Below are 27,186 nucleotides of genomic sequence, written 5' to 3'. Positions count from 1 at the left end.
GAAGGGAGGAGGTGTGCTGCTAAGTACCGGAGCCTCTCCGGAGAGTGGTGCGTGCTTCCTGGCAGGTGGAAGCCTGGGATCTTTTGGTTTTGTTACACAGAGCACTGAGGTGTCAGGGTAACGAGACGGGTAACTTTAAGAGATTAAGCGGATTAGTTTGCTGCGTTGGAAAACACCTGTCTCCACAGTTACCTGTGACGACCCAGATGCTCTAAAGTGCTTTGTCTGAGGAGGGTGGTTTCCTCAGGACTTGGAACTGAAGGTTGATAGTGGCTTTGGGCAGGTTACTCTCAGATCAATTTTATAAAACCAGCTCAGAACCTAACTTAAGGGGTCTTTTGCTAAATGTTAGCACACGTTATCTGCCGCATTTTATTCCTAAGAGCCCCACTGCAGATAACATGCTATAAAAAGACCCTCTTAGATTTTCGGCCCATACGTTTATCAGCAACATTTAGGTCGCTCAGTCATAACTATCTAAACACTGCCTGCCCAAATTAAATGTAGATTAAGGACATGGCAACTCAACTTCAATGCCAAAAAATGCAAAGTTATGCACCTGGGCAGCCAGAATCCATGCAAGTCTTATACCCTTAATGGCGAGATCCTAGCAAAAACGGTAGCAGAACGAGACTTGGGGGTAATCGTCAGTGAGGACATGAAGTCTGCCAATCAAGTGGAGCAGGCTTCGTCCAAGGCAAGACAAATCATGGGCTGCATACGAAGGGGTTTCGTCAGTCGTAAGGCGGAAGTCATTATGCCATTGTATAGATCCATGGTGAGGCCCCACCTGGAATACTGTGTGCAATTCTGGAGGCCGCATTATCGCAAGGATGTGCTGAGACTGGAGTCGGTGCAAAGAATGGCCACCCGGATGGTCTCAGGACCATACGAAAAACGGCTTGACAAATTACAGCTATACTCGCTCGAGGAGCGCAGAGAGAGGGGGGACATGATCGAGACGTTCAAGTATCTTACGGGCCGCATCGAGGCGGAGGAAGATATCTTCTTTTTCAAGGGTCCCACAACAACAAGAGGGCATCCGTGGAAAATCAGGGGCGGGAAACTACGAGGTGACACCAGGAAATTCTTTTTCACTGAAAGAGTGGTTGATCGCTGGAATAGTCTTCCACTACAGGTGATTGAGGCCAGCAGCGTGCCTGATTTTAAGGCCAAATGGGATCGGCACATGGGATCTATTCACAGGGCAAAGGTAGGGGAGGGACATTAAGGTGGGCAGACTAGATGGGCCGTGGGCCCTTATCTGCCGTCTATTTCTATATTATGGCTGCAAGTCACTCTATGCAAACCTCCTCCTTCCTGCCTACCGCCTCCCCCCCATTGTACGAAGCCGGGTTAGGATTTTTCAGCGCCGGCCACGGCAGTGTTAGCTCTGACGCTCATAGGAATTCTGTGAGCTTGTTGTGGGCTTGGAAAGGAATTTTGTTTGGATGTATAAATATTGTTAATTATGTGTAAGAAACCTTTTTTTTCCTGGTATCATCTGATATTGTAATTATTCAATTTGTATAAATAAAAAAGGAATTCTGTGAGCATCAGAGCTAATACTGCTGCGGCCGACGATAAAAAAGCCAAACCAGGATGTGTGGAGGCCATTATCGGAATATTGTAAAGAATAAGTATATATTTTTCTTCCCTGTTAAGTATAAATGAAAAATAGGGCGGGAGGAGGGGGGATTTTATTATTGAAGACAATGATTTTATGAAATATAAAATGTAGGGAGGGAGGGAGGGGGATAAATTTAATTTGATAAAGATCAATTGTCAAATCTCAAGTGAATTATCTACGTTACAATGTTAATATCAATATTGTTGTACTTGATGTAAGTTATAAAATGAATAAAGAATTAAAAAAAAAAAAAACCTAGCACAGCTTCGTCAAAGGGGCATAAATTTTAAAGATTCACGGAGGGGGGAGGGGTTGCCAGCCTTGTAAGAGCCACTTTTCTCTTGCTATAGTCAAAACCCTTAGAACCCCTTGCCCCTCCCCCCCAAAAAAAATTCATCATCTTGCCTCAACATGTGCCATAAGGCTTCGCAGTTCCCTGCTGCCACGTCAGCATCCAGCGCTCCTCTGAGAAATGTTATTGATTTCTCAGTTAGGTGGCTTATTGAAAATGTAGCCAACATGGTTAAAACAATCAAAAGAAAAATATAAAACACAACAGTTCTTGTACATACTGTATGAGCTGGTGCTGAAAAGTTCTCAGCCCAATCAACTTCTTAAATTCTGAAGGTTATTTTGCCACTGTAGTTGAAAAGAGTATTATTTTATTTTGCAAAGTGCCAATTTGCAGAATCATAACGCTATGTTTGGACACTGTTTCAGATCATTGCTTGAACCATGTCAACGAAAAGTGTGGAATTCTCAAGTGTGGAACTCCAAGCCGTCATGAAGTTCCTATTCCTGCAGAAGAAAACGCCAAAAGAAATCTGCAAACACTGAGTGAGAATTGTCCATCGTACTCCACGGTGAAGAAGTGATGTGCAAACTTTCAGCAAGGAGATTTCGAGACTGAAGATGCAGCAAGGTCTGGGAGGCCTCAAATGGTGTCAATTCCTGAAATTTGTGACCATGTCCACGACCTGATTTGGGCAGATCAGCGAATATCAACTAGAAACAATTGCAGAGACGCTACAGATATCCAGGGAATGTGTTGAGTGTATAATCCACAGGCAGCTAGAAATGCAGAAGCTGTCAAGTAAGTAGGTGCCGGAATGTTTTGAATGCTGACAAGAAACGACGTTGCGTAGACACTTCCAAGTTGATTTTGCTGCATTGTCAGCAAGCTATTGCCAGCTCTTTGGAACGACTAGTTACTGTTGAGGAAACATAGTTACACCACTATGATCCTGACACAAAACAACAGTCCATCCCAATGGCGGCACTCAGGTTCTCCAAGGCCAAGGAAATTCAAGACCCCAAAATCAGCGGGAAAGGTCATGGCCACAGTGTTTTGGAATCAGGAAGCTGGTGTAACGACTGACTATCTTCCAAGGGACCAAACAGTTTATGCAGAATACCACTGTAACTTGCTGTGCCGATTAAAGGAGGCATTGAAAGAAAAAAGGAGAGGGAAGCTGCGGAAAGGAGTTCTTTTCTTGCAAGACATTGCACCTGCCAACAAGGCTGGCCAAAGGATGTTTTGATGCGGTGTCAGGTCAAAAGCGCGCCGGGACAAAGGCGCGCACAGACATTTGAGCGCAGCGCGGAGGTGCGCGCCGCAGAAAATTACAGTTTTTAGGTCTCCGCCGGGGGGGGCGTGGGGGGAACCCCCCCACACTTTACTTAATAGAGGTCGCGTCGCGTTGTGGGGGCGTTGTAACCCCCCACATTTTACTGAAAACTTCACTTTTTCCCTGTTTTTAGGGAAAAAGTTAAGTTTACAGTAAAATGTGGAGGGTTACAACCCCCCAAACCCCCCCCACAACGCCGGCGCGATCTCTATTAAGTAAACTGGGGGGGCTCCCCAATAAAAAACCCCGTCGGAGCTCCTAAAAACTCTAATTTTCTTCGGCGCGCGCCTCCGTCTTGCGCTCAGTTGTCGGCGCGCGCCTTTGTCTTTCGCGGGGTTGTCTATGAACCTTTTGATGCAGTTAAAAAAAGGTTGAAAGGGCAACAATTTTCGAGTGATTCGGAGCAGTATTTCAGTGGCCAGGCATCAGAGTATTTTTGGGAAGGGTTAAAGAATCTTCAGGCACGATGTGCCAATTTGTAAGTTTCATGGTTCCACGTCAGTCCCTTCTTGACTGGGCTGAGAACTTTTCAGCATCCCCTCATATATAGGAAATATGAGCCCCCAGCTAAACCAGTGTTCTGAGCCAACAATTTCTGGTGCTAATTGCTTTTATTTTGATGGCGGGGGTGGGGGAACCGGTGGGAATTAAGGCAGATGGGGAAGGAGGGAATCTTCAATCAGCCTTCCAGATACCAGCTACATCCAGTACAGATATTCTCAATTTAAAAAAAGTTGAGCAAGACCTTCAAGTTATGTTTCCCATTTCCTGGCCTTTCCTAGCTATTAAATATAAGTTTAGTTTATTTAATTGAGATTTGCTTTACCTCCTTTCCTGAAAATGCAGGCCTATTATTCAATATCTTCTGTAACTTTTCCAAGAATATGATTCTTCCAATTACTAATATTTCATTTCAGACATTCATATATTAATGCACTTTTTTCCTCCTTTTGGACCTCAGAAACACCCTCCTCCAGCCGTTATTTTCATTTGTTTGAAACGGGGAGCTTCACAGGTGTATTTCTCCTCACTGGTCCTTAATAGTTTTGTCAATATAAACTTTTTTTTGAAACTTTTTTAATTTTTTCTAAACTTAAGTATGGTAGGACCCGACATGTTTCGCATCCGCTTCGTCAGGGATCCATACAAACTGCTAACATCCGCTTCGTCAGGGATCCATACAAACCGCTAACATCCGCTCTAAGCGGGGTGGATGTTAGCGGTTTGTATGGATCCCTGACGAAGCGGATGCGAAACATGTCGGGTCCTACCGCTGCACTAATAAAAAAGATAAGTACATACTTAAGTTTAGAAAAAATTAAAAAAGTTTCAAAAAAAAGTTGATGCAGGCAGCAGCTCTTACATGCTGCACGTGGCTGACCCGGTAGCCTTCTATCTAATGTCAGAGCTGACATCAAAGGGAAGGCTTCTGGGCCAGCCACGTGTAGCGGGTAAGAGCTGCTGCCTGCATCCATGCAACAAGTGCCGCTGAAGGCAGAAGGAGCAGCCCAGCTGGACAGCCCTGAAGGAAGCGAGTTTGGCCCTGGAACGAGCAAATAAGGGAGATTGGGGACATGATCTGGGACAAAGGGAGAATCAAGGAGGGGAAGGAGCACATTGGGACATGGGAGGAGCATGAATTTGGGACAAAGGCTGGAAGATAGGTAGGAAGCATGAACTCGGGACACAGAAGGAAGGGAGGGGGCATGAAATTGGGACACAAGGGAGGGCACTAACTTGGGACATAGGAGGGAGGGAGGGAATAGAAATAATTCTTGGGCATGGGTGTGTGAGTGAGAGGGAAAAAGATGGTGCACATGGGGAAAGGAAGAAAGTTGAAAATTGGGCAGAGAGAGAGAGAGGAGTGAGGTAGAAATGCATGGGGAAGAGAAGAATGAGAGGAAGAAATGTTGGATATGGTGGTAGTGTGGGGACAGATTGAAGGGGATGCAAGAGGGAAGACTGTTGGACATAGTGATGGAGGGGGAGATGTGGCATGGTACTGGAGAGAAGTAATAGAAGGAGAAATGAGCATGGGGCTGGTGGGCAGTGGTGAAAAATGCTGCACATGATCTGAGGGATGAGAGGAGAAATGTTGGTTGTGGCAGAAAGGGAGGGGATGAGAGAAAGACAGATGGACAGTGTGAGAGAGAGAAAAACATGTTGCCAATAGGGGTGGAGGAGAGAGAAAGAAAAGTTGGACTCATGGAGGGACAGAGAGAGATGTTGGTTGGGGAAGGGAATGAGGTCTGGAGGAGAGGAAGCATGTAGGAGGAAGAAATAAATAAATATTGGATGCACAGTCAGAAGGAAGTGCAACCATAGACTCATGAAATCACCAGACAACAAAGGTAGGAAAAATGATTTTATTTTCAATTTAGTGATCAAAAATGTGTCAGTTTTGAGAATTTATATCATGCAGTCTATATTTTGCACTATATTTGTCTATTTTTCTATAGTTGTTACTGAGGTGACATTGCATATTTTAACGTCATAATGACAATTATAATTTTCTCTGCATACAGTGTGTTGTGGGTTTTTAAAAATTATTTTGTGGTTACCATTATGTATTAATAAGATTATATTGTGTGTATATGAAAAATGAATGGAAGAAATTGCATTACAATTAGTACTATTATTATGGGGGAGGGGTCAGGGGCGGAGCTTGAATGGGGTTCTCGGTTGATATTTGTTAGACGTAGGGGATACTTGGCTTGATGAAGTTGAGAAACTCTGTACTATGTCAACTGGCTCAACTTTATCCATGTTTATTCACACTTTCAAAGAAATGAAGCAAGTTGGTAAGGCAAGACTTCCCTTGGCTGAATTCATGCTGACTGTGACCCATTAAGCTATGTTTGTCTCTATGTTCCATAATTTTATTCTTTATAATACGAGTTTCCACTATCTTGCCCGGATTCGAAGTCAGGTTTACCGGTCTGTAATTTCCTGGATCATCCTTGGAACCCTTTTATAAAAACATTACATTACATTACATTAGGGACTTCTATTCCGCCTATACCTTGCAGTTCAAGGCGGATTACAAAAGAGCTAACTGGACATTTCCAGTGAAGTTACAACAGTTTTGGGTTTTGTTTTTTTTGGTTACAAGGGAGGAGAGGTAGCTGGATTAATTCCGGAAGAACTTGCAAATTGGATATTAAATTGACTGTATATTACTGTGTGAAACCTGTAGTACCCTCCACTTTTCAGGTACTTCAGGGAACTATTGTTCAAATACAAACTTCAATGAGCATGGGGAGGCTGTGTCTTTATCAGCACTTTATAACTAAGCATGGTAGTTGTAGGGAATCTTGCAAAACTTCATAATGAGTAGGGAAGGGCTTAGATGTTGGATTGGATATTGGTTTTGTGGAACTGGTGGCCTCGAAATGAAAGACTGTATTGTTTAGACAGAGAGAGCCTGTGGATGTAATAATAATGACAGACTTTCTTTTCCTTCTGCTGATGTCTCTCTGTCTCCCTCTGTAGGCTAGTGACTGGAGGCAGCGACGGCAGTGTGAAGAGATGGAATTATTCTCCTCTCATCCACTACATGCAGACTCTTAAACCAGGTACTGGAGAGAGAGGTGTGTAGGGAGATACAGAAGCATTTCTGTCCTCTTCTGTTTCATATTTGGTTGTTACAACTGCAAAAGGGTTGAAGACTTGTACTCACCTGTACCGTTTTTTCTCCAGGCAGTTCAGAAGATGAAGTTAGTGCCTGTACTTATGCTGAAATTTATAATAACCGGTAAGAATGCTTCTGATAACTGAGGACGATCTCTTCTTTCATACTCTAATCACTGGCGTAGCGAGGGTGGGAGGCACCCTCTTCCCTTCCCCCATACCTGTTTAGTTTCCCCAGTGCGAGCACCATCTCCAACTTGCTGCCCGCGCCGGCTTCATCTCTCCCTCTGACGTCACTTCCTGGAAGTAACGTCGGAGGGGAGTGTCGAGGCCGGCACGAGCACCAGGATGGAGCTGCCGTTCACGCCTTCAAGGAGCTGGAGGCATTGTGGAGGGGGGGAAAAGTGAAGGCGCATACACGGCGGGGAAGGAGTGGGAAGGAGCAGGGGGTTGGAGAGGGGGAGAGTTGCCAGCACCCCCACCAAGACAGCACCTGGGGCGGTCCACCCCTCCCCCTTAACCCCTCCTTTCTACGCTACTGACTCTTAATAAAGTAAAACCTGGTAAAAATGGTGGCATTGAGGCGGATGAAGTCGACTCTGCATTCACTTGCAACTCACGTGGGAACTTTATCATAGAATATTTATTACATGTGCAGGATGTACTCAGTGCTAAATCGTAGGCATGTGAAGGGCAGTTCTCTGACCTAGGTGCTTACATTGACATGTGCATTAAGTTGGGAAATGTTTATGGAATATTTGTTTTTGGGCATACATAGGCAGGTCAATGTATTATTTTATTTTAAAAATTTCTTGCCCGCTTTAAATCAAAGCAGATTACAATGAAAAATGCAGATTCAACTATACCAAACACACATACATAGATAGGGAGAACGAGAGGGCCCTCTCTAAAGTTAAAAAGGGACAGATTCCGTACAAACGTAAGGAAGTTCTTCACCCAGAGAGTGGTAGGAAACTGGAACGCTCTTCCGGAGGCTGTTATAGGGGAAAACACCCTCCAGGGATTCAAGACAAAGTTGGACAAGTTCCTGCTGAACAAGGACGTACGCTGGTAGGGCTAGTCTCAGTTAGGGCACTGGTCTTTGACCTAAGGGCCGCCGCGGGAGCGGACTGCTGGGCACGATGGACCACTGGTCTGACCCAGCAGCTGGTGCCCCCCTAGAGCCGCCCACAGGCCCGCCCCTTTCCACCTATCCCCGCCCATAATGTTCCATCCCCACCCCAAGTTTCCAAGTTTTGTTAAAAATTTTATAAAACGCTTATAAATATTTCTAAGCAATTTACGTTAAAAGACATATGGACAGTACTAAGACCTAAACTCACTTACTAGAGATATAGGAAAGGAGGGAAGAACTACAATTGTAATAGAAAAGCAGACTTCTCCCTCCGTATCCGCGGTTTTCGTATCTGCGGATTCGCTTTATGCGATTTTTCAGCTGCTGACTCCGCCCCCACAAATTACATCATGATTAAAGTTCCTACCCAGAAACAGTGCATCTTCTCCTCCGCCAACCCAGCGCATCATCTCCTCCGCTAGCCGCTCTCGCCTCTCACAGCACAGAACTGAAGAAGACAGCGCAGGAAACGCAAGTGCTGAGCGCTTTGAAAACGGACAATTTTATAAATGGTTGCAATTGAAGCAGGCCATTCAGGCAGGGTTCCCTGAATGGAAAACTTTAAATTTTCAATACAGCATGGAATTTTTATGCTTCCAGGCAGATTTTCTGGGTCACCAGGCCGCACAGTGGTATAAAGTTATTAGTGAATTGGTTAATAAAAAACCTAAAAATGGTCTTAGGGATATTTGGAGCATTGAGATTAAACATCAAATTTTGGCATCTCAATGGCCACAAATTTGGTCTTGGAGAATAAGATGTACAATGTCAGCATCTATGAGACAAATTTGGTTTTTTCTTTTGCATAGAGCATTTTGGACCCCTGTTAGATTAAATAAATTAAATAGTTCATTGTCTAGTAGATGCTGGCATTGTAAGCTTGATGTAGGGACTTTGGATCATCTTTTATTTTTTTGTCCCTATATATTAGCCTTTTGGAATTCGATCTGGGATCAAATAAATTCTTTATTAGATAATCCTGTAGCATTAACTTATGATACTGTGATATTTGGCATATCTATGAGGAAAAAGAGTCAGATATCGGCAAATAATAACAAACTTTTATTGATTATGACAGGAGTTGCCATGGAACATATTACTACAAATTGGAAAGATCACACAAGACTTAATTTTAATTTCTGGTGGAATTCACTATGTCACATATATAGAATGGAACGTTCAATAGCAATACAAAATGGAAATTATAAAAGGTTTAATGAAATATGGGGGCCATTGACATTGTTTTGTAATGAATAAACACCATTTTCTTAACATTATTTATGATTGGAAGGGAAAGGGGAGGGTTTATATAAATGAAAAAAAATAAAAAGAAAAATGTAAAAAAAAAAAAAAAAAAGAAAACGGACACGTCCTTCACACAGGCCCCCGCTCCGCCCTCTCTCGTTGCGACACGAAGCAGAAACAGAGCCTGCACGAAGCCCAGCCAGCCCAGCCAGCAAGATCGAGAGAGAGAGAGAGAGAGAGAGCTGCTCACGTACTCAGTATCCGGCACACTCCCAGGTACCTTCAGCTGCAGAATCTCTAGTTATTCGCAGTTTCAAGTGCAAAAAATGCTGGCTGTTACAAAAAATCATGAATAACATATAAAAAATTTTTTGCGGATTTTTCATGTTCGCGGCTATGGTCCACCCGCATCCCCAACGAATACGGAGGGAGAAGTGAAACACAATAAAGATCAAAACGTTAAGGAGGGTTAGGTGGCAGCCTGATAAAGGCTACTTTATAGCTATAATAAAGGCTAGCTCCCAGTCCAGCCTAAGCCCCGCCCTATGCTGCCTTCACAACCCCTTCTTCCACCTCAGCCTCACTGCTCTTCCTCCTTTGAAGTTCACTCCATCTACAGTGTTCCCCCGCGAATTTGCGGTTCGCAAATTGCAGTCTGCTCAGACCGCCTCTTCTGGGCTACACCAATCAGGCACTGTGTGTCCAAGCAGCTCCTGATTGCTGTAGCCCGACTTTACTACAGGAAGAGGTGATTTTCTTCACCCACCGGCACTCCACCTGCCCTCTCCAGCCTCCCATGCCTTTTGACAGGTGAAAAACCGCATTTGCAGGGTTTTTTTTAATTTGTGGAGGTTCCTGGAATGGAACCCCCATGAATTTTGTGGGAGTACTGTATACGCTCGGCTACCTCTCCATGTAGCGGTCATTTCATACCAACCCCCTGATAAGGCTGATTACAAATGTATATAAATAAAAGCATATCACATCCATGGTTGACAGTAGAAGTCCATATTGAGTTTAAGATGTTATGCCATATTTACCGTATTTTTTTGGACCATAAGACGCACCTGACCATAAGACGCACCCAACTGTAGAGGAGGAAAAACCAAGAAAAAAATTTGGTTCAGAATTTTCTTCTTCTTGGTTTTTCCTCCTCTACATATAGGTGCGTCTGGTGCTGGGAAGCCCGCAGCCCGCCACCCACAGCCACCAGAAGCAGCCAGAAGCCCTAAGCCACCCACAGCCGCCCGCAGCCTGAAGCTGCCCGAAGCACCAGAAGCCACCCGCAGCCACCCGAAGCCTGAAACTGCCTGCAGCCGCCCGAAGCGCCTGAAGCCCTCCTGGTACCTTTTTTTAGTGTTGGTTCAGCGTGGTCTCCGGGACGGCCGCCTGTGTTTTTAGAAGAGCGACTCAGGAGCACGACCTGTGTGCTTCCTGCCTGGTCCTGCGCCGCTCTGTGATTGTCCAGAGACCGCGCTGGACCAACACTTAAAAAGGTACCGGGGTGGGTGGGGGACACAGTGTATTCGGTCCATTTTGGGGGTGGAAAAAGTGCATCTTATTTTCTGAAAAAATACAGTATAAGGTGTTGAACAATAATGGCTCAATTGTTTTGACTTCATTGCTTCAACGTTATCAGCCACCATGTTCTTTACGTTCTGAGGATTGACTGTTACTGGAGGTTAAATCTTTCTAATCTGTGAAACGTCCGGCAATCTCTCTTTTCAATATAGGGGGTTGCTTTGTGGCATGCCTTAGCTGAGGTTGGGGTTCGATCTTTGCCAGGGGTTTTGCAGTTCAGGAGCCATCTGAAGACAGTTCTTTATGATCAAATTTGCTGATACATGCAATGATTGTATTTAGATTTTTATATGATTGGATCTCTGTTCTTTTGGGATGTTGTAACCCCCGCAGAATTGTTGGATATGGCGGGTAATACATTTTTTAAAAAAGAAATAAATAAGTCCTTCCCTTCCTTTCTCACTGACTGACTCCTGGCTTTCCTCCTTTCTTGAACCTTCATTTTCTTCCCTCATTCATGGTGATGACTTATCTGACTCCTATGCTGGAGTGTGTGGCGCGGTGGTTGAAGCTACAGCCTCAGCACCCTGGGGTTGTGGGTTCAAATCCCATGCTGCTCCTTGTGACCCTGGGCAAGTCACTTAATCCTCCATAGCCCCAGGTACGTTAGATAGATTGTGAGCCCACCGAGACAGATAGGGAAAATGCTAGAGTACCTGATTGTAAAAACCGCTTAGATAACCTTGATAGGCGGTATATGAAATCCTAATAAATAAAAATATCCTCATTCAGTCTTCAGCTGTGCTCCACCATCCCTATGCACCAGAATAGCCCTTCCCTTGATCTTATCTTTTCATCTAATCTAATCTTCCATTTGTGAGTCGCACATACCTATACAGGCTCAAGGCGACAGATCAAAGAGGAACGGGAAAGAAAAGATTAATTTAAAAACGTTCCTTTTTAAGGATGCTTTTGATTAATAATTTATAATCTGGAACACAATAATTCAATAATTAAAAAATAAAAAATTCCTACCTTATGTTTTTCCCCACCCTTCTTTTTATTATATTTTGTAGTTCTTTTCCCCTTTTCCTTTTACTCATGTTTTGTGAAATATGTATTTAGGTTTATTTTTTTTTTTCTTCTTCTTTTTTTCTCTTTTAAATTAATTTTTAAGGTCATATATAATTAATGTTTTAATTTTAATTTTTATATTGTAATATTAAACTACTGCTATTTATATATATGTATGTTCATCGCTTTGAAAAAAAAGACAAAGCGATTAATCAAAAATTTTTATAAACTTGAAACTTGAAAAGGGGAGGTGCATGGAGAAGTGCAATATCGCCTACCTGGCAATTTCCCAGAAGAATATGCGACGATTACAATTGGTGCAAAATGTGGCAGTCAAGCTAATTTTGGGGTTGAAGAAGTTCGATCATGTAACACCATCCTACCGACTTCTACATTGGCTACCGATGGAGTTAGAAACATAGAAACATAGAAACATGACGGCAGAAAAGGGCTATAGCCCATCAAGTCTGCCCACTCTACTGACCCACCCCATTAAGTCTGAGTACTAATGACCTAGTTCCTTAACTCGACTCTCGTAAGGATCCTACTAGGGCATCCCATTTATTCTTAAAGTCAATAACGCTGGTGGCCTTGATCACCTGCTCTGGAAGCTTGTTCCAGTGATCTACAACCCTTTCTGTGAAGAAATACTTCCTTATGTCACTATTGAATTTCCCTCCTCTGAGTTTGAACGGATGCCCCCTTGTGACCGAGGGTCCCTTGAGAAAGAAGATGTCTTCTTCCACTTCGACACGTCCCATGATGTATTTAAATGTCTCAATCATGTCCCCCCTCTCCCTGCGCTCCTCTAGAGTGTAGAGCTGCAATTTGTTTAGTCTTTCTTCGTACGAGAGACCCTTGAGCCCCGAGATCATCCTAGTGGCCATTCGCTGAACCGACTCAACTCTAAGCACGTCTTTACGGTAATGTGGCCTCCAGAATTGTACACAGTACTCCAGATGAGGTTTCACCATGGTTCTGTACAGTGGCATTATGACTTCAGATTTGCGGCTAACGAAGCTTCTGTTGATACATCCCATAAGTTGCCTTGCTTTGGATGAGGCCTTCTCTACTTGTTTGGCGGCCTTCATGTCTGCACTGATGATTACTCCCAAGTCCCTTTCTTCTGAAGTCCTAGCTAGTGTTTCTCCATTTAAGGTGTAAGGTTTGCATGGATTTCTGCTACCGAGATGCATAACCTTACATTTCTTAGCGTTGAAGCCCAGCTGCCATGTCGAGGACCAGTTTTCCAACGTAAGCAGATCCTGCGTCATACTATCCTGCAGATTGCTTTCACTTACTATATTACATAGTTTGGCGTCATCAGCGAATAGAGTTACTTTACCCTGAAGCCCTTGGGTCAAGTCCCTTATGAATATGTTAAAAAGGAGTGGACCCAGGACCGAGCCCTGTGGCACTCCGCTGGTCACCTCCGATGTCTCAGAGAGGGTGCCGTTGACCACCACCCTCTGACGTCTTCCACTTAGCCAATCATTGACCCATGCAATTAGTGTCTCACCTAACCCCATCGATTTCATCTTGTTTAATAGTCTACGGTGTGGGACGCTGTCGAAAGCCTTGCTGAAATCCAAGTACACTATGTCTAGAGACTCTCCCGAGTCTAGCTTTCCTGTTACCCAATCAAAGAAGCTGATAAGATTGGATTGGCATGACCTACCCTTAGTGAATCCATGTTGACTAGGATCCCTTAGATTCCCCTCATCCAAAATTGTATCTAATTTGCATTTAAGTAATGTTTCCATGAGTTTACACACTATTGATGTGAGACTCACTGGTCTGTAATTCGCAGCCTCCGCTCTGCAACCCTTTTTGTGCAGAGGAATGACGTTAGCTGTCTTCCAGTCCAGGGGGACTCTTCCCATACTTAGGGAGAGATTGAAGAGCATGGTTAACGGTTCCGCCAGGACATCGCACAGCTCCCTGAGCACTCGTGGGTGCAATTCGTCTGGTCCCATGGCTTTGCTCACCTTGAGTCTTGACAGTTCGCTGTAAACATCAGCTGGTGAGAACCCAAAATTCTGAAATGGGTCTTCCTTGCTTGGCTTTGCTTCCAGCTGTGGCCCGTGTCCAGGTGCCTCGCAGGTAAAGACTGAGCAGAAGTAATCGTTCAGTAGTTTGGCTTTTTCGGAATCTGTTTCCACATAATTCCCGTCTGCTGTTCTGAGGCGTACTATCCCGTTTCTGTTCTTCTGCCTGTCACTAATATACCTGAAGAAGGATTTGTCCCCTTTCTTAATGTTCTTTGCTAGAGTTTCTTCCACTCGAAGTTTGGCCTCCCTGACTGCTGTTTTGACCGCTGCAGACCTTGTCTTGTATTCAATGTTAGCTTTTTTCTCCCCGGTGCGTTTGTATGAAAGAAATGCTCTTTTCTTGTCCTTGACTAGGTGTGAGACCTCATCAGTGAACCAACGGGGTTTCCTCTTTCTTTGTTGTTTGTTTACCGATTTTATGTAGCGGATAGTTGCTTCGTGTAGTGTCTTTTTCAGTGTTGACCACATAGCTTCCACATCATCCGTTGTTTCCAGAGCCTGTAGCGTCTGATGGACGAAATCACCCATGCTTGCGAAGTCAGTGCCCCGGAAATTGAGTACCTTTGTTTTTGTTTGTGATCTAGGGAAGCCCTTTCTAAGGTTGAACCATACCATGTTATGGTCACTGGTTGCCAGCGTTTCTTCCACCAAGACTTCCGTGACGCTTTCCCCGTTCGTAAGTATCAGGTCCAGGATGGCCTGGGCCCTAGTGGGCTCTAGCACCATTTGTTTGAGCTGTACTCCCTTCATGGATGTTAATATCCTCCTGTTACGCGTGAAGTTTAAGTTCGGACGCTTTTGCTTTAAGGCACTATTCGGTTTAGCCCCTAAATATATAACTGACCTCTTCTCTTTCTCAACCAACAGACATAAGAGAAGCTCACACTTGAATTTTGTTTCCCCACCGGTTAAATTTAAAAAACACCATCAACATCTTCTCTCACATCAAGCAGCATTATAGGACAAAGATCTAGAACAATTGCTCACGCCTACTATTTATGAGGAATTTAGGAAACACCTAAAAACATATCTGTTCCTGAAGTATTCAGGCAACTGACCCGTACAATCCTACTCCACAATAACTGATCTCTAGCGCTGTTAATAACTAGCTTCTAACCTTGTTAATTCTACTTAATTTGTAACATCTTTTAACCATTGTAAATCGCACAGAACTTCACGGTGGATAATTGCAGGAATAAGAACATTAAATGACGTCATATCAGAAGGTTCCTTGCTTAGTTTTTCACAATTGCAAAATAAATTTAGACTAAATAAAACACAATTTTTTAAATGGATGCAATTGAAGCAAGCCATTCAGGTAGGGTTCCCTGAATGGAAAGTTCTCAATACTCAATATAGTTTGCAAGTTTTATGTTTCCAGACGGATTTCTTGGGTCACCAAGCCGCAAAATGGTATAAATTAATAAATGGATTTCTAAATAAAAAAAAGAAAACTGGACTTAGGGATATTTGGAGCATTGAGATTGGACAGACAATTTCTGCATCTCAATGGCCAAAATTCTGGTCCTGGAGATTAAGATTAACAAAGTCAGCATCTATGAGTCAAACATGGTTATTTTTATTACATAGAGTGTTATGGACCCCGACGCGCTTGCAAAAGATAGATAATACTAGATCTAATAGATGTTGGCATTGTAAAATAGAAGTAGGGACATTGGATCATTTAATTTTTTTTTGTCCCTGTATAAAAGCTTTTTGGAATTTAATTTGGCCCCAAATAAATATATTACTAGAAAATCACGTAGGACTCTCATATGATACCATATTATTCGGTACTGCAATGAGAACACAGAGTCCAATATCAGCAAATAATAATAAATTACTTTTAATATTGACAGGAGTTGCCATGCAGCAAATCACACAAAATTGGAAAGATTTTACCAAACTAAATTATACATTCTGGTGGAACTCGGTATGTCACATTTACAAAATGGAGAAAATTTTGGCTTTACAACAAGGAAATATTAAAAATTTTAAGAAAATATAGGATCCATTGACTAATTATTCTAGAGATCAGATATCTTAACACATTGATAATAGTAATATAGGGTTAGGGTGGGAAATATAGATATTAATATGAAAGAAAAATGGAAAAACAATTAATAGGGGAAAGGGATGAATATTTATGATATGAATTTGTACATACATATATATTTTATTATACATTTTATAATATGTGATTCATGTATTGAAAGAATGAAAATTCTATAAATAAAAATTTAAAAAAAAAAAGAACTTCACGGTCCTGCGGTATATAAACTGTTATTATTATTATATTTTGAGGATGGCAGGTTTAGTAGGAGAAGTAAGAAGAGGGACCTAGAAGTAGGGGGTTTTATATATAAACTAAGACAGTTAATTGTCAAAGAGGTGGATCTTCAGGATTTTTCTGAATGTGGTGTAGTTGGGGCTAGATTCACTAAGCAAACCGATTGTGTACCAATCAGTTTGCGAGCCCTTTGCGACCAAATTTCCCTCCAACCCCATTCACTAAAGGCAGTAGTGATACGATCCCGACCCTCCCCTCCCATGCAAATTAGCAAAACCCCATGCAAAATAGCCAAGCGATTGATTCACTAACAATTGGCAAACCCGACTGCTGCAGACCTGTTGGTAACTAAGTTACCGACAGGTCTGCAGGTTTTTTGACAGGGTGCCCTTCCCCGCACTGCGAGTCTGTGGTTTTAACTCGCGGGTTAAATCGTGTTAAAACCACGGGCTCCCTGCCTGAAAAAAAAAGGAAAAAAAAAAAAGTTGCGATGCCCCGTCGATGCCCCCCCCCCCCCGCGATGCCCCCCCTGCGCCGATGCTCACAAAAGGCAGGAGGGATGCCAACTCCCTCCTGCCATGTTAAACCCCTTCTGGCCTTGCCGGGCACAGCCCACCTCCCTCCCTGTTGCAAAATCAAGTCCGGCTGGCTGGGCCCATCCACCCACCAAAAAAAACACTGCAGGAGGGATGCCAACTCCCTCCTGCTACCCCCTGGACACCCCCTACCCATTCCAGGCTCCCTTTTCACCCCCCCCTTCCCCGTACCTGTAACGGAGCAGGAGGGATGCTCAACCCCTTCTGCTCCAATGCCTCCCGCGACGACTCTGAGGCCTTAGGCCCCGTCCCAGCGCATCATGCGATGTATGGGCTCCCAGTGTGGGAAGGGCAGGAGAGATTCGGGGTGAGAGCAAGGTGGCAGGAGAGATTCAGGGCGAGAGCGGGAGAGTCGGGGCAGGTAGATTCGGGGCACAGCTTCGGGGCAGCAGAGAGCAGGCTGCGGGGCAATTTTTTTTGTGGGGTTCGGAGCACTTGTTGGGAGGGGGGTTTAATTTTTTTTTATAATCGGGCAGATATTTTTCATGTGTAAAACACGCAAAATATCTGCCCAATTAAAAAAGCCAAAAAATAATAAAGATGGAGGCTAGAAACTTCTCCTAATCAGAGAGATTGAGTGACTAAAAAGCAAATATCCACATCAATAAAGTCACTCTGTATGCACCTTGGTTTCAATTAAAAAAGCCGGCAGAAGCCCTGACAGCAGTGACAGGAGGCTATTTCTCCTGTCTCTACTGTCAGGGCTTTAGCGATCTGTGTAGTTGGCTGAGGGAGTGCAACGATTGTCTCCATTTGCATGCAGGCCTTTAGCGAATTCGTCGGCCTAAATGCAAATGGAAACAGATCGCACACAGATCGGAGGGTTAGTGAATCTAGCCCTTTGTCTCTTTCCTGATAGTGTCTGGTAGGTCGTTCCAGGTTTTTACACGTAGATAAGTTAGCATAGAGTGGAAAATTCACTTGTAGTGAAGGTATTTTGTGGATGGCAGGTTTAGTTGGATTCTGTTAAGGATTCTTTTTGATGTTGGCCAAACATTAGAGAATAATTGGATGAGAGATGGGCTGCTGAAATTCCGTTTAGAATCTGGTGTAGGATACATGACGATTTGAAAATTATTCGGGATGATATTGGGAGCCAATTTAGCAGCCTGATGAAGGTTGAGATTGAATCAAATTTCTTTAGTTTGTAGATTAGTCTAACGGCAGTGTTCTGGATGAGTTGTAATTTGTGGATAAGAGTGGTGTTGATGCCAAGGTAGGCGGAGTTATCTTCTCCTACTGATCCATCATAAACTTCTCCACTAGCCGTCCGGACAGTCCTCTAAAAAGGAGGGCATATCCGGGTAAATCCAGACATCTGGTAACCCTAATAACAAAGAATAATGACTGTAAAATAGGAGCAGATGCAAATGGGCAAATATCCCAGATCAGCAGCTTGGGATCTTTGTGAATGTGCTGATTGTTCGTCCAGTATGTAAATTCAGGGGAGTTGTTGAGAAAATATGATCCTTTTGGCTGAACAAACTACAGCTCTGCTGGTCCAGATCCAGAGGTGGCCTAGAGTGACTCCTGACAACTATGCAGCAAGGGCTCCCCCTTGTGGTTTCTTGGTATGGGACAGGAGAGATTTGCCAGTGCCTTCTCCTGCATGGAGGGGCTGCCATGGGTCTTGAACCTGGGCCTTCCAGGTCCTAATCCCCTGTGCTAACCTTTGGGTTACTCCTCTACTCCCTTCAGCTAGTACTCACTTAATAATTTCTCAGTACTCAGCTGATGTTGTCTTTCTCTCTCGACAGCTTCATCATTTCAGTTGGCTGGAATAATAAGATCAACATTTTCCCTGTGAGTACATCTGCAGCTTTAAAATTACATATTTATTTTTTTCCCCCCCATAGAAATATTCCAAGAGCTTGGGGAGAGTGTGGCGCAGTGGTTAAAGCTATAGCCTCAGCACCCTGAGGTTGTGGGTTCAAATCCATGCTGCTCCTTGTGACCCTGGGCAAGTCACTTAATCCCCCCTTTGCCCCAGGTACATTAGATAAGATTGTGAGCCCACTGGGACAGACAGGGAAAAATGCTTGAGTATCTGAATAATCTCATGTAATCCGTTCTGAGCATTCCTGGGAGAACAGTATAGAAAAATGAATAAATGAATTGACTAATTCTCTCAACTGGAAAAACTTGGTTGTGTCTTTCTGTACAGGCTGGTTTTCTCCAAAATGAAAGACACTTTTAAAAAGTATGTTTTGTGTGCAAACCATTTCTAATAACCCAACCAGTGCATATCACCACTCTATTCCACCGCATCAACTAGCTACAGCTCTGCTTGCAATAGGTGAAATAAAAGATACCCATATCTCATCTTTAATTGTAGGATCAGGAAGATGAACCTGCGGCGGAAGTTCACTGTCTTCAGTCAGAGCAGATCAACAGTGAGGTGAGAGTAAAGCAAGTTCACAGTCATTGTATTCACCAGTCAGCCTGCAGAGGTCCTGTTCAATGCTCCATTGTGCTCTGGTACTCTGCCTCTTATCTCCCATTATCTCCTCCTCTGCTCCGTGAGCCTCCTCCTTTCCCTTTCTGCCCCACATTCTTCCTTTTCCAATCAGGTCAGTGAACCCACTATTTCCAAAGTCTTCAGGGCATACCCTGAAGAAAGCTACAGTACGGTGGCTTAAACGTCGGTTTCTACCTGACAAAGACACAGCGAGACCCGGAAACCTGCAACAAGCACAATGCCAGCTGCAGAAACCCCGAGAGAACATCTAACCCAGCTCCAAGGAGAGAACATTGTTAAACCTATCAGAGACTTTTTCCATTCTATGGACTTTCACCACAAAATTCAAATTTCTGACCAACTGACTTTCCCGCCAAAATTCAAATTGATGGACTGCCCTGTTCCCAATCAGGTCAGTGAACCCACTATTTCCAAAGTCTTCAGAGCATACCCTGAAGAAAGCCACAGCATGATGGCTGAAACGTCGGTTTCTGCCTGACAAAGATGCAGCGAGACCCGAAAAATTGCTACAAGCATCCTTCCTTTCTATCTCCCTCTTTTAGCCAGCATTCCCTTCTCTTTCTGAAACCCTATTGGGCGGTGTAGTCAACCAGCGAGATGGGGACTCAGGCCCATATCCCACTTTAACTATTACACTTATGTGAGCTCTCCAAAACCCTAATCCACTGTGACACCTGCAGGCATAAGGGCTATTGGTGTGGTGTACCAGTAGGTTTTGGAGAGCTCACTACAAGGAGGTAATGTGTGATGTGTACCTAGGCCTTTTGATGTGAAGTTCAATGCCATGCCTCCTAAGGTGGCCCCACTGCTGTGCTGGGATGTCTGTGTGACCAGTCCCCTACAAATGCTGGTCCCTCCTACTTCCCGATGGCTTGTTTTGTGCGGTTTTCTTTTGGACGTGGGGTGTTGTGTTTTTTTTTAAATGGCTCCCTGAGGGCAAGCACCTCTGAGAAATAGCCATTTTCAAAACAAAAAGAGAGACATTTTTCTGTTTCAAAAATGGTCATGTTCACTACTGGATTTTTGTGCAAGTTTTGCAAAATGCCCAAACTCAGATTTGGTCGTCATGTCGAAAATGTCCCTCATAATCTCTTCTCCCTCCGATGCCGGAAATCGGTACGTTCAAGCACCTATCCTGGTTCTCTGTTTTAAAATGTTCACCTGTTACTTTAGCTCCCACATCTGTGTCTGGTTTCCTTCCCAACAGTTCTCCAGGGGTCCAGTCCTCTCCTTTGCCTTGGCCACTCTAGATATTAGGCCTTCAAAGTTTTCCTCAAATTTCTCTTTGCATTAATTTCATCCTTAGATCATTAGATTATTAGATCATCTTTTATTCTATTGTCCATTCATATTAACATTTTGGAAATCAATTTGGCCCCAAATCAATAGGATGTTAGAAAATCCTGTAGCCTTGACATACGATACAATTCTATTTGGTACTGCAATGAGATCTCAAAGTCAAATTTCATCAAATAACAACAAACTTTTATTTATAATGACTGGAATAGCAGTACAACAAATTACACACAATTGGAAAAATTGTGACAGATTGAACTATAATTTTTGGTGGAACTCAGTTTGCCATATATATAAAATGGAACATACATTTGCAACACAAAAAGGATATATGGATAAATTCAAAAAGATTTGGGGACCATTAACAAAATATTGTAATAATTGAATTTCATTTTCCCATAATAAGAAAATAGTTAAAGAAGAAAGGGAGGGAGGGGATATGGGAGGGGGATTTATACTCTTTATTATAAATTATAAATAAAATATTATTAATAGATGGTATTCTTACATGAAAACAATGTAATAAAGGGAGGGGAAAAAGGTTAATAATTTAAAAAATAATTGATAAAATCATTACAATATATATGTTGTATAACTTTATAAGAAAAATAATTACAGTTATATGATATATAAAATCATAAGAAATATAAGATAAGAAATGTTATGTATAAAATACATTATAGAAATATCAAGTGTATTATTAAGATAATTGTATGAAAATTTATGACACTTGTTGTTAAATGAAAAAAAATCAATAAAAAAACTTAAACAGAGAAAAAAAAATAAAAAATAAAAATTTCATACTTAGAGAGCCCGGAATCACCTGCAGGAGTGTATTCGGACTCATTTCCAGATGTTTTCTATAACACAACTCCCTGCACTTCCTGCTGCTGGGGACTGGGGGTAACTCCATAGGTGGAGTCTGCTTAGCCAGTGTTTGTACCTTTTTTTAATGCACGAATCCTCCATTATCTTTGCCTCTTTGACTTAGGTAGATTGTGGCATACATTTACACGTCTATGGTTAAATTGGCGTGTCATACAGTGCCACGTATTAAAACTGGATTACCTTCTCACTTCCTCTGTCTGCATCACTGAATATTCAACTTCTGGTGATCTCTGCTGATCTCCTTAAGCAAAGCAGGGCTACAGGTCTATGCAGGCGGTGAGGGAAAACCTTACCTGGTTTAGGGTTTCCATATTTTTATAAAAAGAGGACATGTGGCTCCACTCCCAGCCCCACCCTGTTCCATTCCAGTCCCTCCCCCACACAGACCTCATCTCCTCTTGTTCCCAGAGCTTGGGGCCGCATCTGGAAGGACTCCGAGCGTACACAGATGTGACGCAATGATATCACTTGCCTGCATGCGACGTCTTTGCATCACATCCATGCATGCTGGGAGGTGCTCCAGACGTAGCCCCGAGCTCTGGAAGAACCGGGGTCTATGCAAAACCCGGACAAAGTGCTGGGTTTGCAAAATCCATCCGGACACCTGGACATTCTTCTAAAAAGAGGACATGTCTGGGTAAATCTGGACATCAGGCAACCCTAGGTTGGATCAGTACGTATCTCCTGAAAGCTTGGATGCAGTTGGAAGATCCTAGAGCGGTCCCTTTCTGTTTGGAAAATCTGGACCCCCTAGACCCGCCGCCAGACTCGCCCAGTTCCACCCATCCCCTCCCCTCAACACCCCATCCCCGTCTCCACTGACTTCTCTCATCGGGCAGGAGGGCGTGCGCGGATGCGACACGATTATGTCATGCGCACAGGCTCATGATGTCATCGCGTGGCATCCACACACGTGCGCATGCCCTTCCCGACAATGATTTGTTCCAAGCTTTTCAAAATCCGGACAAAGTGCCGGGTTTTGAAAAGCCATCCGGGGAAATCTAGACGTCTGGTAACACTACCTCCAGTGGCGTACCAAGGGGAGGGGGGCTGGGGGAAGGTCTGCCCCGGGTGCACGCTCCAAGGGGGTGCACAGCCGGCCGGGTCCAGAAGCTCACTGCTGAAAACGGCACCTCAGCGTGGCTGCCGTATTTATTCCAGAGCATAAATACGGCAGCCGCACTGAAGTGCACAAAGGTCCCACGATGACAACTACTGCTGCCATTGCTTAGGAAGAGATAAGTGATGTCAGAGGGGGAGTGGACAGGCAGCCGCAGTCATCGCGGGACCTTGCCGCAACTACCTGCGTCTGCCGGCCCAGCCCCCTTCCGATGTCACTTACCTCTTCCGGAGCAGAGGCAGCAGTAGTTGTCATCGCGGGACTTTGCTGATTTCGATGGAGAGAGAAAGAAGCATAGTAGGGTGGTGGAAGGAGATAAAGGGGGTCAGGGTGGTATGGAAGCGTGGTGAAGGGTGAGAAAGGGTCAGGATGATGTGTAAGGGTGGTGAAGGGCGAGAAAGGGGGTCAGGGTGGTATGGAAGGATGGTGAAGGGAGAGAAAGGGGGTCAAGGTGGTATGGAACGGTGAGAAAGGGGGTCAGGGTGGTATGGAAGTGTGGTGAAGGGTGAGAAAGGGGGTCAGAGTGGTATGGAAGGGTGAGAAAGGGGCCAGGGTGGTATGGAAGTATGGTGAAGGGTGAAAAAGGGGTCAGGGTGGTATGGAAGCATGGTGAAGGGTGAGAAAGGGTGTCAGGGTGGTATGGAAGGGTGTGGAGGGTGAGAAAGGGGGTCAGGGTGGTATGGAAGTGTGGTGAAGGGTGAGAAAGGGGGCAGATGCTGATGGAAGTGGGGGGAAGAGAGAGGAGAGAGTGAAATGCCAGACCATGGGGGTGTGAGAGAGATGGAAGGGGGAGGCATAAAGTTTCTGGAAGGTGAATAGAAGGAGAGAAGATGCCATATAGAAGGGGCAGAGAGAGGGTAGACAGTGGATGAAAGGAAGAGAGTGACAAGAAGATGAGGAAAGCATAAACCAGAGAAGATAAGGTAGAAAAAAAATTCTATTTATTTTTTTCTTTAGGTGAGATGCATTGTTGTTTCTGTGATGTTGCATTGTATGCAGAGTCCAGCTTCTTGGTGCTTCAGTTTAACCTTTGACTACGTATTTTTATTCTATCTCCCCATTTACAAAACTGTAAAGCGTTTTTTAACATTGGCATCTGGGCTGTTACCACCGTGGTTAAAAACCACACTATAGTTTTGGGTGACGGGATAATCGTGCACCAGACGCAGCGCGCCGACAATTCGGCTGAAGACAGAAGCGCGCGGGGGAAAAAATATTTTTTGAAGAGCTCCGACTGGGGGTTTGGGGTGGCAACCCCCCCACTTTATTGGTTAGTGTTTGCGCTGCCATTGCGGTGGGGGTGTGGGGGGTGAAACCCCCCACATTATAGAGAAAACGGAACTTTTCCTGAAAAAAATCAGAAAAAGTTCCGTTTTCGCTATAATGGAGATTTCCAACCCCCCGAACCCCCATCCAACAGCAGCGCGAATACTAACCAATAAAGTGGGGGGGTTGCCACCCCAAACCCCCCGTCGGAGCTCTTTAAAAATTACTTTTTCCCCCGCGCGCTTCTGTCTTGCACCGAATTGTCGGCGCTGGATTGTCAGCGCGCTGACGTCTTGCGCTCCTCTGTCTATGAACCCAGTTTTGTAAAAGGAGGAGGGGTTAGTTTGTGATTACATACTGTTTTCTGTTTTCTGTGTGTTCGAAAGACATGGTTTTCAGTTAGGATTGACTGCAGGATTGATCTGTCTGTACTAGTCTGGCTTGTTTAGTTTTACCATGGGTTTATTGATGTTGTACTGCTCATTGCAATATGTAAGATGCTGCCTTTTCCTAGGTACTCATGTGTGACATGTGGATTGTTACTAAAAATCATGTTTTTCATACAGATGGGGGGGTGTCAAAAAATGATGGGCCCCGGGTGCCACATATGTTAGGTACGCCACTGCCTACCTCAATGGATTTGCGCAGTGTTTGGCGGAGGCAGGTTAAACCCGAAATGATGAAAGCGCGCTGACTTCACATCATAGTTCGGCGTGATCTTTCCCATCTGACCTAAACTGAAGTTCTCACATTGCATTCGTGGTTTTTGCCATTTCAGAGAAATGGGCACCAAGATGATATTTTGTGCGTGGCTTCCTGTCCTCCTAATCTGTTAGCCACATCGAGTTGCGACGGTGATGTCATCCTGTGGAATCTGGTGTCTGGCCATATCCTCTCTCACCTTAACCCCTTAACCGGTGCGCAGCCGAAAGATGGAACAGGTGAGAAAAAGCTTATTATTGCGCTCTTTTCATACCACAATGCTCACATTTATGCAGCGGAGTAGCCAGGGTGAGCTGTGGCCCTCTTCCCCGCGCCCCTTCCCCGTACCTTTTAAATGTCGGCTTGAGGAACCGCCAACTCGCCCGCGTCGGCTTCGGCGCTCTCTCTGACATCACTTCCTGGTTGCGGGTTCTGGAAGTGATGTTGGAGAGAACGCCAAAGCCGATGCGAGGCGGCGAGTTGGCGGCTGCTCGAGCCGAAGTTGAAAAAAGTTGCGGGGGAAAGGAAGGGGCACATCCACGGCAGGGGGAGGAGTGAGAAGGGGGAGGCGGATAGGAGGAGGGGGGCCGGAGCCTGAAGCAAGATTGCAGCTGGCGCGAACCACCCCCCCCTCATCCCCCTACTTACTACGTCACTGCATTTATGCAATCCCTGAGAAGATGGCAGCCCTGCTCTCAACCACAGCCAGGCTTTAGGAAGGAGATGGGGAGGAGTAAAGCATTTTTTAGCTAGATCACACAAGCTGCTAAGGGTGGAAGCCAGATCAGAGGTTGGCATGGGCTGTTGGAGAGGTTTTGTGTCTTTAACATCTGAGCTACGACTGAAAGGTATGAGCAAAACCTAAACGAATAAAAGCCAGCCACATATTAGGCCAAAATTCTGACTGAACAGCCCAATACTATCCATGTAAAATGGAGCCAGTTTGGGGTGGAGTGGCCTAGTGGTTAGGCCTCAGAACCCTCAGGTTGCAGGTTCAAGCCCAGTGCCACTCCTTGTCACTCTGGGCAAGTCACTCTTTATGTGAAGTTCCTTCATTGTCCCAGGTACATTAGTCGGTGTCAGGTCAAAATCGCGCCGGGACAAAGGCGCGCCCAGACAATTGAGCGCAGTGCGCGCTGCCGCTCCGCTCTAAATTACTGTTTTTAGCGCTCCGACGGGGGGCGTGGGGGGGAACCCCCCCACTTTACTTAATAGACATCGCGCCGCGTTGTGGGGGGGGTGTGGGGGGTTGTAACCCCCCACATTTTACTGAAAACTTCACTTTTTCCCTGTTTTTAGGGAAAAAGTTCAGTTTACAGTAAAATGTGGAGGGTTACAATCCCCCAAACCCCCCATAACGCCGGCACGATGTCTATTAAGTAAACTGGGGGGGGGTTCCCCAACAAAACCCCCCGTCGGAGCCACTAAAAACTGTAATTTAGAGCGGCGCGCACTTTTGTCTTTCGCGCCGTGGTCTATGAACCCACTAGTCAGTTTAGGAGTCCTCCGGGACAGGTAGGGAGAATACTTGAATACCTGAATGTAAACCACGTTAGGTTACAAGCAGTGTATAAAACCTAAAAAATAATGGAATAAAATGATCTGGGTAGTGAAGATATTGAACTGCTAGTGAGATAACTTATGGGGTAAAATATTCAGCCAGTGACAATAAGAACACAAGAGCAACCATACTGAAGGTCCATCAAGCCCAGTATCCTGTTTCCAACAGTGGCCAACCCAGATCCCAAGTAGTAAAACAGATTTTATGCTGCTTATCCTAGGAATAAGCAGTGGATTTCCCAAAGTCCATCTTAATAACAGCTTATGGACTTTTCATTTAGGAAGTTATCCAAACCTTTTTTAAACCCCGCTAAGCTAACTGATTTCACCACATTTTCTGGCAACGAATTCCAGAGTTTAATTAAACTTTGTGTGAAGAAATATTTTCTCTGGTTTGTTTTAAATCTACTGCTTAGTAGCTTCATTGCATGTCCCCTAGTGGTATGTACAAAAGGTACGCATTTAATCGGTTAAGGTAAAGAACCAGACAAGTAAAATGAGACAAAGATCAGACTAGAGAATAACACGGTGGCTGTAACCCGTGGCTAGCTGCAGGTAGCAGCGGGTAACCTGCCGAAATGGTGGTGGTGGGGGGGGGAAAAGTGCTCACTGCAGGCACGGGGACAAGGCCATCCACCCCCCCTGTGGAGGGGTGAATGGCCTTGTCCCCACAGTTAAGGGGGGGAGGGTTGAACTCATTCAGTTTTTGAGGCTTTTCACAGAGTGAAAAAGGCTTTCAGATCCTAGACACAAATAGATATGCATTACAAGCTGGGCTTACATTTCAATATATGTAATATATGTGTGTGTGTACATGTAGATATAAAATATATGTATATGTGTATATATTTATTGTGATTTATTAATCCCCCCTTTATGACAATATTCACCCAGGGTGGTATACAGTAGGGGGCTCATAATCAAAACTTAAACACGTCTAAAACCCCGCCCAAATCGTCACTTGGACGACCTAAAAGACAGGTCATCCAAGTGTCGATAATCAAACCGACTTTCTGGATGTGTTGTGGGACTTTTTATGCCTTTGAATGCTGCTGTGTGCCCAGAACTAAAAGGG

General features: G+C 44.4%; 1 protein-coding gene across 9 annotated transcripts in view; it reads left to right on the top strand.

The window, feature by feature from the left end:
* LOC117357784 (WD repeat-containing protein 64-like) overlaps positions 1 to 27,186 on the top strand; it is a 163,087-nt gene that overhangs the window by 88,316 nt on the left and 47,585 nt on the right. For all 9 annotated transcript variants that reach the window (XR_004538861.1, XR_004538864.1, XR_004538863.1 and 6 more), the window contains exons 15-19: positions 6,751 to 6,833; positions 6,958 to 7,012; positions 18,558 to 18,603; positions 19,136 to 19,198; positions 24,628 to 24,790. Coding sequence is in view for 6 of the 9 variants with exons in the window: in XM_033938907.1 (XP_033794798.1) it covers positions 6,751 to 6,833; positions 6,958 to 7,012; positions 18,558 to 18,603; positions 19,136 to 19,198; positions 24,628 to 24,790 (410 nt within the window). In the remaining 3 variants the exon portion in view is untranslated. The remainder of the gene's footprint in view (positions 1 to 6,750; positions 6,834 to 6,957; positions 7,013 to 18,557; positions 18,604 to 19,135; positions 19,199 to 24,627; positions 24,791 to 27,186) is intronic.

Source organism: Geotrypetes seraphini, chromosome 1, assembly GCF_902459505.1.
Source record: "Geotrypetes seraphini chromosome 1, aGeoSer1.1, whole genome shotgun sequence".
Classification (NCBI taxonomy): domain Eukaryota; kingdom Metazoa; phylum Chordata; class Amphibia; order Gymnophiona; family Dermophiidae; genus Geotrypetes; species Geotrypetes seraphini.
The sequence above is the reverse complement of the archived record's forward strand: the minus strand, read 5'-3'. Positions and strand labels throughout refer to the sequence as shown.